The sequence below is a fragment of the Bos javanicus genome, chromosome 2, assembly GCF_032452875.1.
Source record: "Bos javanicus breed banteng chromosome 2, ARS-OSU_banteng_1.0, whole genome shotgun sequence".
Classification (NCBI taxonomy): domain Eukaryota; kingdom Metazoa; phylum Chordata; class Mammalia; order Artiodactyla; family Bovidae; genus Bos; species Bos javanicus.
This window is the reverse complement of record NC_083869.1, coordinates 27,663,018-27,676,498: the sequence shown is the minus strand read 5'-3', so window position 1 is coordinate 27,676,498 and position 13,481 is coordinate 27,663,018. Positions and strand designations below refer to the sequence as shown.

Genomic DNA, 13,481 nt, shown 5'->3' with positions numbered 1-13,481 from the left:
ATCCAACCAGTCTATCCTAAAGGAAATCAGTCCTGAATATTCATTAGAAGGACTGATGCTGAAGGGGAAACTGCAATACTTTGGCCAACTGATGCAAAGAACTGACTCATTTGAAAAGACCCTGATGCTGGGAAAGACTGAAGGCGGGAGGAGAAGGGGACAACAGAGGATGAGATGGTTGGATGGCATCGCCAACTCCTTGGACATAAGTTTGAATAAGCCCAGGGAGTTGGTGATGGATAAGGAGGCCTGGTATACTGCAGTCCATGGGGTTGCAGAGTCGGACACGACTGAGCGACTGAACTGAACTGATATGTGTATAAAATAACCCATGAAAATGTTATTTATTGCAGCATTGTTTATAGTAGAGGAAGTGTGGAAGCTACCTGAGTGGGCATTAGTAGTGGAGCAGATAAGTAAATTGTGGCATGTCCATATAGTTCTACAAAAGGAGGGTGTTCCTAATACTATGATATGGAAATATTCCAAGATATATTGTAAAGTGAAAAACCCAAAGTCCAAAATAATACAACAACTTTGTGTGAAGGTGTGAGGGGGGGTGGATATAAGAAGGCATATTCAAAAAAAAAAAGGCATATTCAACTTTGCTTATATTTGACAAGATAACTTTGGGAAGAAATTGAATAGCCCATTACCTGGTAAGAAGGGGAGAGTAGGAACTGAGAGAATAGGTACAAATTGGAAGGTGAAATTTGGGATAATTTTTATTTTGTGAACCATATGAATGTTTTACCAATTCAATAGACTTAGAAAATGAATGAAAATTAAAAATGAATTTAAGAAAATAGTAGAGCCAGGGTATTCTTATTGTAGGCTGTGCATTTTCTATCGTATCTTTAAATTGAGAGACAGAGGAGAGTATAGCCAGGTATTCTTCTAAGAAAAATACCACAAAGTACGTGCCTCACTGAAAGTTAGCAAATAACTTTCAGAGACCCAAGCTCAGCACATTTTATAACCTCAGTCATAAGACTAAGGCCATTTGCTGTGTTTCCTGTGTGTCTGACACCTTGAATTTCTTGAGCGGCTTTAAAAAGGTGTCGCGTGTGCATTCCACCCTTAGGACTTAAAAGCTGTCGGCCTGTCTTCCCCTACCCCATTTGTCGTTCTGTCTTCTGATTATTAACATCTCCTTAATTATAAAACAAAGGTAGAAGAAATAAAGGAGTAGAACTAACTCAGTTTAGTTTTGTTGTATGACAGGTCACCCTCATGTAATTGTTGGCAGGACGGTCTCTAAGACACAGAAGAGAGGAGGGACAGAACTAATATGTACTGAGATTTACATACATTTTTGCATTTGGTCCTCAGCACTGTTTAGGTGGATAAGTAATCTTCCTTTGAACAGGTGAGGAAACTGAGGCTCAGAAAGTTCATCAGAACAAGAACTGAACCTATGTCTGTCATCTCCTAATTTTCTAGAAATGAGAATGAGAAACAAGTAATATCATCACTATTGTTGTTCAGTTGCTCAGTCATGTCTGACTCTGCGATCCCATGGACGATAGCCCACCAGGCTTCTCTGTCCATGGGGATTCCCCAGCAAGAAAACTGGAGTGGGTTGCCATGCCCTGCTCCAGGGGATCTTCCCTATCCAGGGATTGAACTGGGGTCTCATACGTTGCAGGCAGATTCTTTACCAGCTGAGCTACCAGGGAAGCCCTCCCAGAATTTGCTCAAACTCAAGTCCACTGAGTCGATGATGCTCTTATATGACAAGCATAAATAGGGTCTCTTTCTACTTCACCAAGTTTGCATTTTCAGGTAATGCATAGTCATTGTAAAAAATCTTATGGAGTTCTAATAAAAGGAAGACCAAGAAATGAATAGTCAAGACGAATGTATAAACAAGTGAAGAGAGGGGAAATTGAAGAGGAAGAAAGAGAAAACATGTCTTTTAAGTGGAATTGGTTCCTTAGGTTAAAATGGCATATTTGGGGATTACTCCAGGCTTTTTGTCTGTCCTACATTGTTTTGATATTCGATAATTGGGCACAGTATTTTCTCCTGAGAAAGTGAAATATTTGAATGAGGTCTTTTGGCCAACTCACCTTTACTTAACTCCTTTCCTGGTAGCTTGGTGGAGCTGGTTTAGCCAGTTGGCCATTTCGTTGAGTCTTTGTTGCTGGTAAGAAGTACAAGCATTAGAGTGAGATTTATATTTTCAGTGTTGTTTCATAATGAGTAGCTTTTCTTGTCCTAAGTGGTTGTCTTTGTTCACGCTGCTGATGGAAGGTCTTGGTCCTCAGTATTCAATATAACAATCTAATAGTGGGTAGAAAATACCGGGAAAACAATTATCTCCAGTATAGGCCAGGGCACATCTGTTTATAGTGAAGATGAAAATGTTTTCCTTGTGTCATAGCATCCTGATGAAAAGAGATTGGAGGGTCTCTCCAAGCAGTTGGACTGGGATGTTCGCAGCATTCAACGCTGGTTCCGACAAAGACGCAACCAGGAGAAACCAAGCACGCTGAAGAGGTTCTGCGAGAGCATGTGAGTTGCTGTTTATCTTTTTGAAAGAAAACTTGTTTAACTTATTCATTCCATCCTTGAGGTGAAAAATAATGTCTTGGTGCAGGCTCCAGCAGGACCCCCCCACCAAAAGCATGCCTTCTGGTGGGAAAAAGTAGTCCCTGAAAAACTGGGGGACAGTAGTTTGTCAGAATTTGTGGTTTCTACATCTGATGCAGTAAATGAAGTTTGCTTCCTAATGGACTTTCAACACAGCAGGCAGATTACAAGGCTTACAGTGGTATTTTCAGTCAACTACCTTTGAAATGCGGCACAAAAAGCCATTACTTTTATATTTTGCATTTTAATAGAGGGGACTTTTATTGTCACGATGTACTTTCCACTGATAAAAGCTGAAATACTAGGATATATTATCAGAGGGTCATGATGATGTCCTGTCTTCCTGGAGTTTTAAGAAATGGCTATATTATATTCTTTGGTGAGTTTAATGAAGCATTGCTTGAAGTGGGGGGTGGAATGAAAGTCTCTTCCATTTCTGAAACGTGAGCTTTTTGATGTGTAAATTAGAAGTCAATGAAGCTGTTAAAAATAGTGAAAGACCTGCAGAGAACTCTTTGAGCACAATGTTATTTTGAACTAGTAACACTCAAAACCCACATCTGTAGAAAAGTTAGAGAAAGAAGTATCGAAGCATCAAGCACATGCCCAACAAAGGCAAGATTCTGCCTCAAGACTAGGTGCTCTGTGTGGTCTTCATCCTTTGAGATGAGACTGTGCCTTTGTCTAATAGTGCTTTTCTTTGGGAGCTTTTTCCTGACACTTGGTCCCTTAAACAATAATGCTGTCAATATAGCTCTTTCCTTTTGGGGTCGAAGTTGCATTTTCAAGTTTAGCTTTCAGTTATGTTGAAAAAGTATGTTAACAATTGCAATCTAAAGCTTAGAGGGAAATGTAATTTTATGGGATAAATGAATGAGAGGCAGAATAATATAAATCCTCAGGCTGAGGATAAATATGGGAAACATAAACAGGGTCTTCAGAAGGTCAGAATATTTATAAAACCTGGACAAACAACCTAGCAGATAGAATATGCAAAGCCCTTCCTATAATTGAACTAGTGGCAGTTTATGGAAGAAGGATTTATGGATCTGGGCTCCTGATCAAAAGCTGGAATAGCTTCCTGGTCTGGTTCTGCCACATGCACAAGGGGCCTGGGCTCCATCGCTGAGCTGCAGGTCTGAGTAGAGGTGAAGAGGGCTTCTGAGGTGGTGCTAGTGGTAAAGAATTGCCTGCCAATGCAGGAGATGCAAGAGATACAGGTTCGATCCCTGGATCAGTATTGTCCCCTGGAGTAGGAAATGGCAACCCACTCCAATATTCTGGCCTGGAAAATTCCATGGGGTTGCAAACAGTCAGAGGCGACTGAGCACCCACACATGCAGGGTCTAGGCACATGCCCATGGGGTGAAATTCATGTGCCTTTTCCTTTCCTTCAACTTCTTTGGTAACTCGGTGCAATCCCTTTCCATTCTATAGAGTCATCACCACTTTCTGTGGCAGTGTGCATAGGTATCAATCACCTGGATCATGTTAAAATGCATCTGATTCAGTTGCTTGGTCTGGGATAGCAGCCAAAATTGAATATTTAACAAGTTCCCAGGTGATTCCACTGGTCTGTTGACCACATTTTGAATAGCAAGGCTAAGCAGTGTGTCAGTGTCTTCTTCCTGAATTCAGCTGGTTTTTATCTGCATACCACAATTACCTGGATGGTCATAGTTATAATCAGTTAAAACTCATTTTAAATGATTACTGGCAATCCACTCTAGCACTCTTGCCTGGAAAATCCCATGGATGGAGGAACCTGATAGGCTACAGTCCATGGGGTCACAAAGAGTCGGACACGACTGAGCGACTTCACTTTCACTTTCAGAGACTTGGTAATGTGAAAGCACAGTACAAATGGGTGGTGCATACGGTATTGATTAATATCTCCTCCCTCAAGAAGCTTCATATGATAGTGTCAAGGAGATGGGACAGAGTATCTGAGTATGTGTGGATCCATTATAGACACTAAGAAATAAACGTGTATGTGTTCTATATGGTTGGTATGGACAGGCAGTAAAGATTAAAGGAGAAAGATCAGCTATGGTTTAGGGCATAAATCAGGGTTCCTGGGACTAGAACAGTCTGTACCCGTGGCCTTGACCTCTCCTTTGTTGATCTTTGCTTTGAAACTCTCTTCTTTCTTGACTTCTGAGTTGCCACCAGGATTTTACTCTTGCCTTTCTGAGGGCCTTTGTTCACACCATTTGTTCTGCATTTTCACTGGGTCTTTCATGGGCTACTTCTCCAGATTTGACCTTTATTTTTCTCATTCTATCTTCTACCTTCCTTCCCTTCATCAGCATCTTCTAAAGGTATGTGTCCAGTGCAGAGGTTTCTTCTGCAGCATCATTCTGCTGTCTCCCACTGGAAACTCTGATTTGCTTTCATGCTGACTTCCCTCTTTCTCCAATTGTTCGTATGCCTCCATTCTGTTACAGCTGGAAACTCAACCCAATTAGCCACTCCCATTAGTTCCACTAGTTCTTTGTAAAGCCAACTGTTATGGTGCTGATCCTAATTCCTCTCCTAGGTCTCTTATTTATCTCATACTTACAGATATTTTGTTTGCTACAAAAAAAAAAAAAATACAGTTTCCTAAAATACTACTATCTCCATGATCTGTTGGTTTACAACTTAATGATTTTTCTGTAAGATAAATCTTATAGATAAATCAAGAGCCTCTTGATGAAGGTGAAAGAGGAGAGTGAAAAAGCTGGCATAAAACTCAACATTCAAAAAAATAAGATCATGGCATCCAGTCCCATCACTTCGTGGCAAATAGATGGAGAAACAATGAAAACAGTGACAGACTTTATTTTCTTGGGCTCCAAAATCATTGCAGATGGTGACTGTAGCCATGAAATTAAAAGATGCTTGCTCCTTGGAAGAAAAGCTATAACAAACCTAGACAGTTTATTCAAAAGCAGAGACATTACTTTGCCAACAAAGGTCTGTATAGTCAAAGCTATGGTTTTTATAGTCATGTATGGATGTGAGAGTTGGACCATAAAGAAGGCTGAGTGCTGAAGAATTGATGTTTTTGAATTGTGGTGCTAGAGAACTTTCTTGCGAGTCCCTTGGACAGCAAGGAGATCAAACTAGTCAATCCTAAAGGAAATCAACCCTGAATATTCATTGGAAAGACTGATGCTGAAGCCAAAGCTCCAATATTTTGGCTGCCTGATGTGAAGAGCTGACTCACTAGAAAAGACTCTAATACTGGGAAAGATTGAAAGCAGGAGAAGGGGACAACAGAAGATGAGATGGTTGGATGATATCACTGATTCAATGGACATGAGTTTGAGTAAGCTCCAGGAGATAGTGAAGGACAGGGAAGCCTGGCATGCTGTAGTCCATGAGGTCGCAAAGAGGCAGACATGGCTGAGTGACTAAACAACAACAATATCTTAGGTTCTTTAATCTGAAAACTAGAGCCTGGCTTTTGTTTGTTTGGTATTAGCCACCCAAATGACTCCTTTCCTTCTAGAGGACTGTGTTTTCACCATCCATTCCTTAGTCATTCCTGCCTCGGTTTGTGATATGTTCTTGGCATGGAACACCTGCATTCCTCTGCCACACCCTTTTATCCCTGACCCTTTCTTCAAACCGCAGGCCTTCTCAGTAATCTGCCCTGACAGTTGGATCTGGAGTAAGCGCTAGTTCTTCTGAATTTTCAGAGTTTTTATTGTAAGTACTAGTCATTTAATACTGAATCAACATGCTTTGGAAGGAAAGTTATGACCAACCTAGATGGCATATTAAAAAGCAGAGACATTACTTTGCCAAGAAAGGTCCATCTAGTCAAGGCTATGGTTTTTCCATGGTCATGTATGGATGTGAGAGTTGGACTGTAAAGAATTTGAGTGCCGAAGAATTGATGCTTTTGAACTGTGGTGTTGCAGAAGACTCTTGAGAGTCCCTTGGACTTCAAGGAGATCCAGCCAGTCCATCCTAAAGGAGATCAGCCCTGGGTGTTCATTGGAAGGACTGATGTTGAAGCTGAAACTCCAATGCTTTGGCCACCTGATGAGAAGGCTGACTTATTTGAAAAGACCCTGATGCTGGGAAAGATTGAAGGCAGGAGGAGAAGGGGATGACAGAGGATGAGATTGTTGGATGGCATCACTGACTCGATGGACGTGGGTTTGGGTGGACTCCGGGAATTGGTGATGGACAGGGAGGCCTGGCCTGCTGCGGTTCATGGGGTCGCAAAGAGTTGGACATGACTGAGTGACTGAACTGAACTGAACAACATGGTTTGTTTATGTGAATATTTAGCTTTTCTTAGCTTGTCTGTATATTTTCACCCTAATTGTATCATATGTGCTCCTTGAGGATACAAGAATTGTATCTTGTTTTTCTTACATTCTTCTCAGCCTTTATTACAACATATAGAGTCTGCTGAATAAGTATTTTTTAAGTGACTGTATGTTATGAAGGCATTATTTTGGAAGGGTTTGCTGATCTAAGTTGGCATCCTGCCTCCCCAAATGAAGAGTGCCTAATATAGACACCATTTGGCTTAAAATTTGTCTGGGAAAATTACTGAACAGTGAGACAACTTCAAAGACAGGAGTTCAGAGGAAAGATTGAGGCGGCAAAAGAGAACATTTAGACAACACCTTGAGGAATTAAGCAAAATTATATTGGTCTATGTGTGCAGATGTGTATGTCATAGTTATTTGCTCATCAATATAAAAGATGATCTGGAAAGCTTGTTCTTAATCAGGGATGCACTTCACAGGCACCTGGTGTGCTTTTCAGAATACACACGCCTAGGCCCCACCTCAAGATGTCTTATTCAGTATGGTGAGAGCCTATCTTGGAAGGAATACCCTGGATACTTATAATAACACATCCCTGGTTAAGAAGCACTAATCTCTGAAAAGAGATGACTGCTTTTCAAAAGTACTAAAATTCAAATTCGCAAGACAGCACAGATTTGGGGCTTGTGGATCTAGGCTCAAATGTAAAGATTCTATAGTTTTTCTGTTATGTAAGTTATTATTTTAGAAACTGTAGAATTCCTTCAGGGGAGCATGCTTCGTCTTTTAGCAGTGTAGAACAGCACTGATATGCATGCCAAACAATGCTGGTAGCCATCTGTTGGCCTGTCCAATTTTTGGCACACCCATTTAATACAGATGGACTGAATAGAAGTTATTCTGCGAGTAATGTGTTGAAACCTTGATGTGATTTTTTTTTCCTTCATGCTTGATGTCAGTCATCAGCAGCTGTGTTAGTTTTGATGAATATTTCTTCCAGAAGCTTTTAAATCCTTATTGGCAACTGAAATAGAGATTTTCAAGAGCGAGTGAACAGTTTCTAAAAAGGAGATGACACTTATTCTGAAAGTTTTATTTTTATTGAAAATATTATTTATTTTTATATTATCTTGATGCAGTTGTTAGAGGAGGAAGGCAACGTTTCCATAGCCTCAAACCATGGATCCTCTGGCTAAAAGCTCTTAGAACCAACAAGTTTCTCCTAAATTGAATTGGGTTGCAGTTTGCTCCATATGGACTCCTGTAAGATGAGGGCCTGAGATTGTCTTTTCTTTGTTGTTGCTGTTCAGTCGCTAAGTCGTGTCTTACTCTTTGCCACCCCATGGACTGTAGCACGCCAGGTTTCTCTGTCCTCCACTATCTCCTGGAGTTTGCTCAAATTCATGTCCTTTGAGTTGGTGATGCTATCTAGCCATCTCATCATCTGTCATGCCCTTCTTCTTCTGCCTTCAATCTTTCCTGTGAATTGGCTCTTTGCATCAGGTGGCCAAAGTATTGGAGCTTCGGCTTCTGCAACACTCCTTCCAATAAATAGGATAGATTTCTTTTAGGATTGACTGGTTTGATCTCCTTGTTGTCCAAGGGACTCTCTAGCACCACAATTTGAAAGCATCAATCCTTCAGTCCCCAGCCTTCTTTATGATCTAGCTTTCACATCTGTACATGACTACCGGAAAAACCATAGTTTTGATTAAACAGATTTTTGTCAGCAAGATGATGTCTCTGCTTTGCAATATGCTGTCTAGGTTTGTCATCATTTTCCTTCTAAGGAACAAGCGTCTATTAATTTCATGGCTGTAGTCACCATCCACAGTGATTTTGGAGCCCAAGAAAACAAAATCTGCCACTGCTTCCATTTTTCCCCTTCTATTTGCCACAAAGTGATGGGACTGGATACCATGATCTTCATTTTTTGAATGTTGAGTTTTAAGCCAACTTTTTCACTCTCCTCTCTCACCCTCATCAAAAGGCTCTTTAGTTCCACTTCACTTTCTGCCATTAGAGTGGTATCATCTGCATAATTGAAGTTGTTGATATTTCTTCTGGCAATCTTGATCCCAGCTTGTGATTCATCCAGGCCTGGATTTCACATGATGCACTCTGCATATAAGCTAAATATGGAGAGTGACAAAAATACAGTTTCGAAGCTGTCAGTTATTCCATGTCTGGTTCTAACTATTGCTTCTTGACCCACATACAGGTTTCTCATGAGACAGGTAAGGTGGTCTGGTACTCTCATCTCTTTAAGAATTTTCCAATTTGTTGTGATCTGCACAGTCAAAGGCTTTAGCATAATCAATGAAGCAGAAACAGATGTTTTTCTGGAATTTCCTTGCTTTCTCTCTGATCTAGTGAATGTTGACAATTTGGTCTCTAATTCTTCTGCCTTTTCTAAATCCAGCCTGTTCATCTGGAAGTTCTCAGTTCACATACTGCTGTAACCTAGCTTGAAGGATTTTGAGCATAACCTTACTAGTATATGAAATCAGTGCAATTGTCTGGTAGTTTGAACATTCTTTGGCATTGCCCTTCTTTGGGACTGGAATGAAAACTGACCTTTTCCAGTCCTGTGGCCACTGCTGAGTTTTTTCAAATTTGCTGACATTTTGAGTGCAGTCTTTTCTTTAGGAATTCCATTTTAGCATTGGTGCTGATTAAAACTCCCCCAAGTGCTGCCATATGTGGATGCTTCTGTTCAGTGGCAGCACATTGACCAAAATAGGGAACCTTCTGGCAGCCAGGTAAAGGACTGGCAGAAAGGGTCCCACGAACTGGCCCAGGTAGGTCCTGCTTACCAGGATGAGCTGCACATCCCCCAAGGGAGCATCACTTCCTCTTCCTTGGCTGCAGCTTTCTCAAAGGAGTGCTGTGAAATGAAAGTCTGGTGTGCCCCCCGAAAAAACCAAAAACCTTTTGGAATTGTGACTTTATTTCTGCAAAAGAGTCCCACTGTGATCTTAATTTGTGATTCCCTTGAAGTAAGGATAACTCAACAGTGAGGTAGGAGTGGCCTAACCAGTTGCCCACATGCGACCAACTCAATCACTATTTGTATTTGCTAGCTGTTTTACTTGGACAAATTATCGATGCTATCTTGTGACCTATGGAAGAATGTGGAGCCTAATCATTGATGAGGTTGGGGAGAGGAAATAGGGCTCTAAGGATACAATGAATTGAGATGTATATCCCTTTATTTCAGATCAATCTTTGATCTGAGGAAATTATGTGGTGAATATATTCAACAAGTTTTCATAACCCAGCTACCTGTTTGCAGAAAAAAAAAAAAAAAGACAACAACTGAATGATTATAAACTGTTCTAGAATCTTCCATGTATTTTACAGTCTTATGATGGGTGAAATTTTGCCAACGAGAAAATTTAACTTAGGTTATTTTCTTTCTCCATCAGATCATGACATGAGCCTCATTTACAAAGTAACTACCAAAGTTTCCTGAAGATTGATATAATTTTTAAAGTAAAGAATAAGAAAGTATTGCCTTTTAAAGGAATGTCATCTTTATTTATTTATTTATTTTTTTTTTTTGGTACTGGGATTTATGACTGACAAAGCATTGATGCTAATCCTAAGTCTGGAAAAAATTAGTCCTTAAAAAAATTGAAGGCCAGCCTCTTAGTTCTTGAAAAGTACATTGTGGAGTTGTTTTCTTACTGTTGTGATGGTGATTGTTTCCCATTAATATACAACAGTGCTTGGATTGATGAACAACTTTTAAAGTATGTAGTTACACATCTAGTTATTGTTCAAATTTGTTTGACTATTTTAAATGGTTTTAAATCCATGGCTTGTATTCAGGTCAGTTGGAGCAGGGAGCAGCAAATTTTTCCTGTAAATGGAAAGGAAATACATTTAGCCACGTGAACCTTATCACAATACTACTCAGCTATTGTCTCAACAAAAACAGTCAGAGACAAAGCACATGTTCATGGCTGGGTTCCAATAAAACTTTAATTATGGGTACTGAAATGTGAACTTTTCATTCTCATGTGTCATGAAGAATTATTCTTTTTTTAAATTTATTTTATTTTTGGCTGCATTGGGTCTTGCTTGCTGTGCGAGGGCTTTTTTCTAGTTGCAGCAAGTGGAGACTACTCTTTAGCTGCAGTGCCCAAGCTTCTCCTGGCGGTGGCTTCTCTTGTTGCGGAGCACAGGCTCTAGGGCATGTGGGCTCGGTAGTTGTGGCTTACGGGGTTAGTTGCCTCGTGGCATGCGGGCTCCTCCCAGACCAGGGAATAAACCTGTATCTCCTGCATTGCAAGGCAGATTCTCAACCATTGGACCACCAGGGAAGCCCCTGTGGAGCATTATTCTTAATTTTTTTTTTCAATCATTTAAAAATTTAAAAACTATTCTTAACTCATGGGCTCTAGGAAAACAGATGGCAGACTGGATGTGGCCAGCAAGCCATGGTTTGCTAAATCCTGCTTGAGGATTACAATACTATTAGCAGTTCTGTCAGAGTTTTAGGAAAAAAATTATATGATGTTATAGCTACAGGCATAGTCACCATTGCCCAAAGAGTTGCCATTTAATAGAAGCATTAGAACAGTTCTGTAATCAGTGTAAGTGTGTGTGTATGTTTAGTTGCTCAGTCACGTCTGACTCTTTGCAACCCCATGGACTAGCCCGCCAGGCTCCTCTGTCCATGGAATTCTCCAGGCAAGAATATTGGAGTGAGTAGCCATTCCCTTCTCCAGGGGATCTTCCAGACCCAGAGACTGAACCCAGGTTTCCTGCTTTTCAGGCAGATTCTTTACTGTCTGAGCCACCAGGGAAGCCCAGTGCCCACCTCTAATATTTCTGGGGCACAGTGCTTTGATGCTGTACTGTTTGATTAGTCCATCAGCCCCTCTTTGAAGCTGTTAGTGTTCTTAAGAGAGTGTAACTTTCACTACAGAAATTCTGAAGATTGATGAATTGAACTACATACAGTCTAGTCTTCTGCCCTGAGAAAGCTTTTGAAACTTTTCTCACTTTTTCTACTCCACACCTACCATCTGTGGAAAGTGAACTCAGCTTTTCCATTTAGATCAAGCCTCTCACATTCCTTGATGGCATATGGCTAGGCCTCTAACTCATATGTACCAGCTAATTAAAGAAAACAGATTTTCACTAAAAATATCAGAGAGGCCACACTTTGGCCGAGCTGACTGCATCTGAGGTACTGCTGGTCAGTTTTCTTTAAATCCTGGATTTCTCAAGGCTCTGTAGTTTTCCCGATAATTTTATTTAACATGGATAGTGATGAAAAGGACAGAGTATATGGAGGAGTAACTGAATTTATTAAGGCTTAATGTTCTTATTTAATTCTTGTCTGCTAGGTTTTGAATCTATGTGCCATTTCTTATTGTTGTGTAGTCTATTTTAAAAGTTATTAATATCCGATTTAGAACAAAATAGTGAAAATCATTACAATCAACTTTGATTATAGAGGACATATTCCCTCTATATATGTATATATAATGCTTATTTAAAAATTGGGGAAAAACACTCCAAAGCCTATCACCAGATATAAACACTTTAACTTTTACTACTTATACAGTATTGTATCGATTTCTCTGCACAAATATGCATGCATGTATGTATCTGAGCGTAATTCCTGCCCTCCTTGAGATTTTTTGTAGACCCTGCCTCCTCAGAGTGCCAGAGTCAGTGCCTTCCACTGATTGAGGCTGTGGAAGCATTATGTTTTATGCTTTATCTTCAGTCTCTATGATCATTTACCCCTGAGTGGCAGTGAAGCCACTGTGCTGTAAGAGGACGTATATATTCCTAAAAACCACCACAGCAGGCACAATTGCACTTAAAAACATAAAAACACAATGCGGGGCTTATGAGAAAAATGAGTCAGGGGCCGAGCACTCAAAGCATCATCAGTGACATGTTTCAAATAAAGATAGGAACCTGATAAACGTAGCATAGTTTCGCACATGTTAAATGGCTAAGAAATACGTGATGACTATGATAAATATGGCACTTTACCTTGAAAAAGACCTGAAGTCCGCCTGTAATTTGGTATATTAGTTTGTTGTGCTGCGCTCAGTCGCTTAGTCGTGTCCGACTCTTTGTGACCCCATGGACTGTAACCTGCCAGGCTCCTCTGTCCGTGGGGATTCTCCAGACAAGAATGCTGAAGTGGGTTGTCTTGCCCTCCTCCAGGGGATCTTTCCGACCCGGGAATCAAATTGGGGTCTCCTGCCTTGCAGGAAGATTCTTTACCAGCTGAGCTACCAGGGAAGCCCATATTCATTTGTTAGGGATGCATAATTAAATACCACAGACTGAGTGGCTTACACAACAGAAATGTATTTCTTAATGTTCCAGAGGTTGGAAGTCCAAGATCAAGATGTGACAGAGTTGATTTCTCTGGAGGCCTCTCTCCTTGCCTTGCATGTGGCTGCCTTCTCCCTGTGTCTTCATGGGGTCTTTCCTCTTGCACCTTCATTCTTGGTGTCTTTTCTTCTTCTTATAAGGACATCAGTCATACTGGACTAGTTGGCCACTCTTATGACCTCATTTAACCTTAGTTGCTTCCTCAAAGGTCTATTTCCAAATACGGTCACATTAGGGGTT

General features: G+C 40.5%; 1 protein-coding gene across 3 annotated transcripts in view; it reads left to right on the top strand.

The window, feature by feature from the left end:
• Positions 1-13,481, top strand: part of CERS6 (ceramide synthase 6) — a 356,538-nt gene that overhangs the window by 112,017 nt on the left and 231,040 nt on the right. For all 3 annotated transcript variants that reach the window (XM_061436080.1, XM_061436093.1, XM_061436090.1), the window contains exon 3: positions 2,387-2,517. In XM_061436080.1, the coding sequence (XP_061292064.1) occupies positions 2,387-2,517 (131 nt within the window). The remainder of the gene's footprint in view (positions 1-2,386; positions 2,518-13,481) is intronic.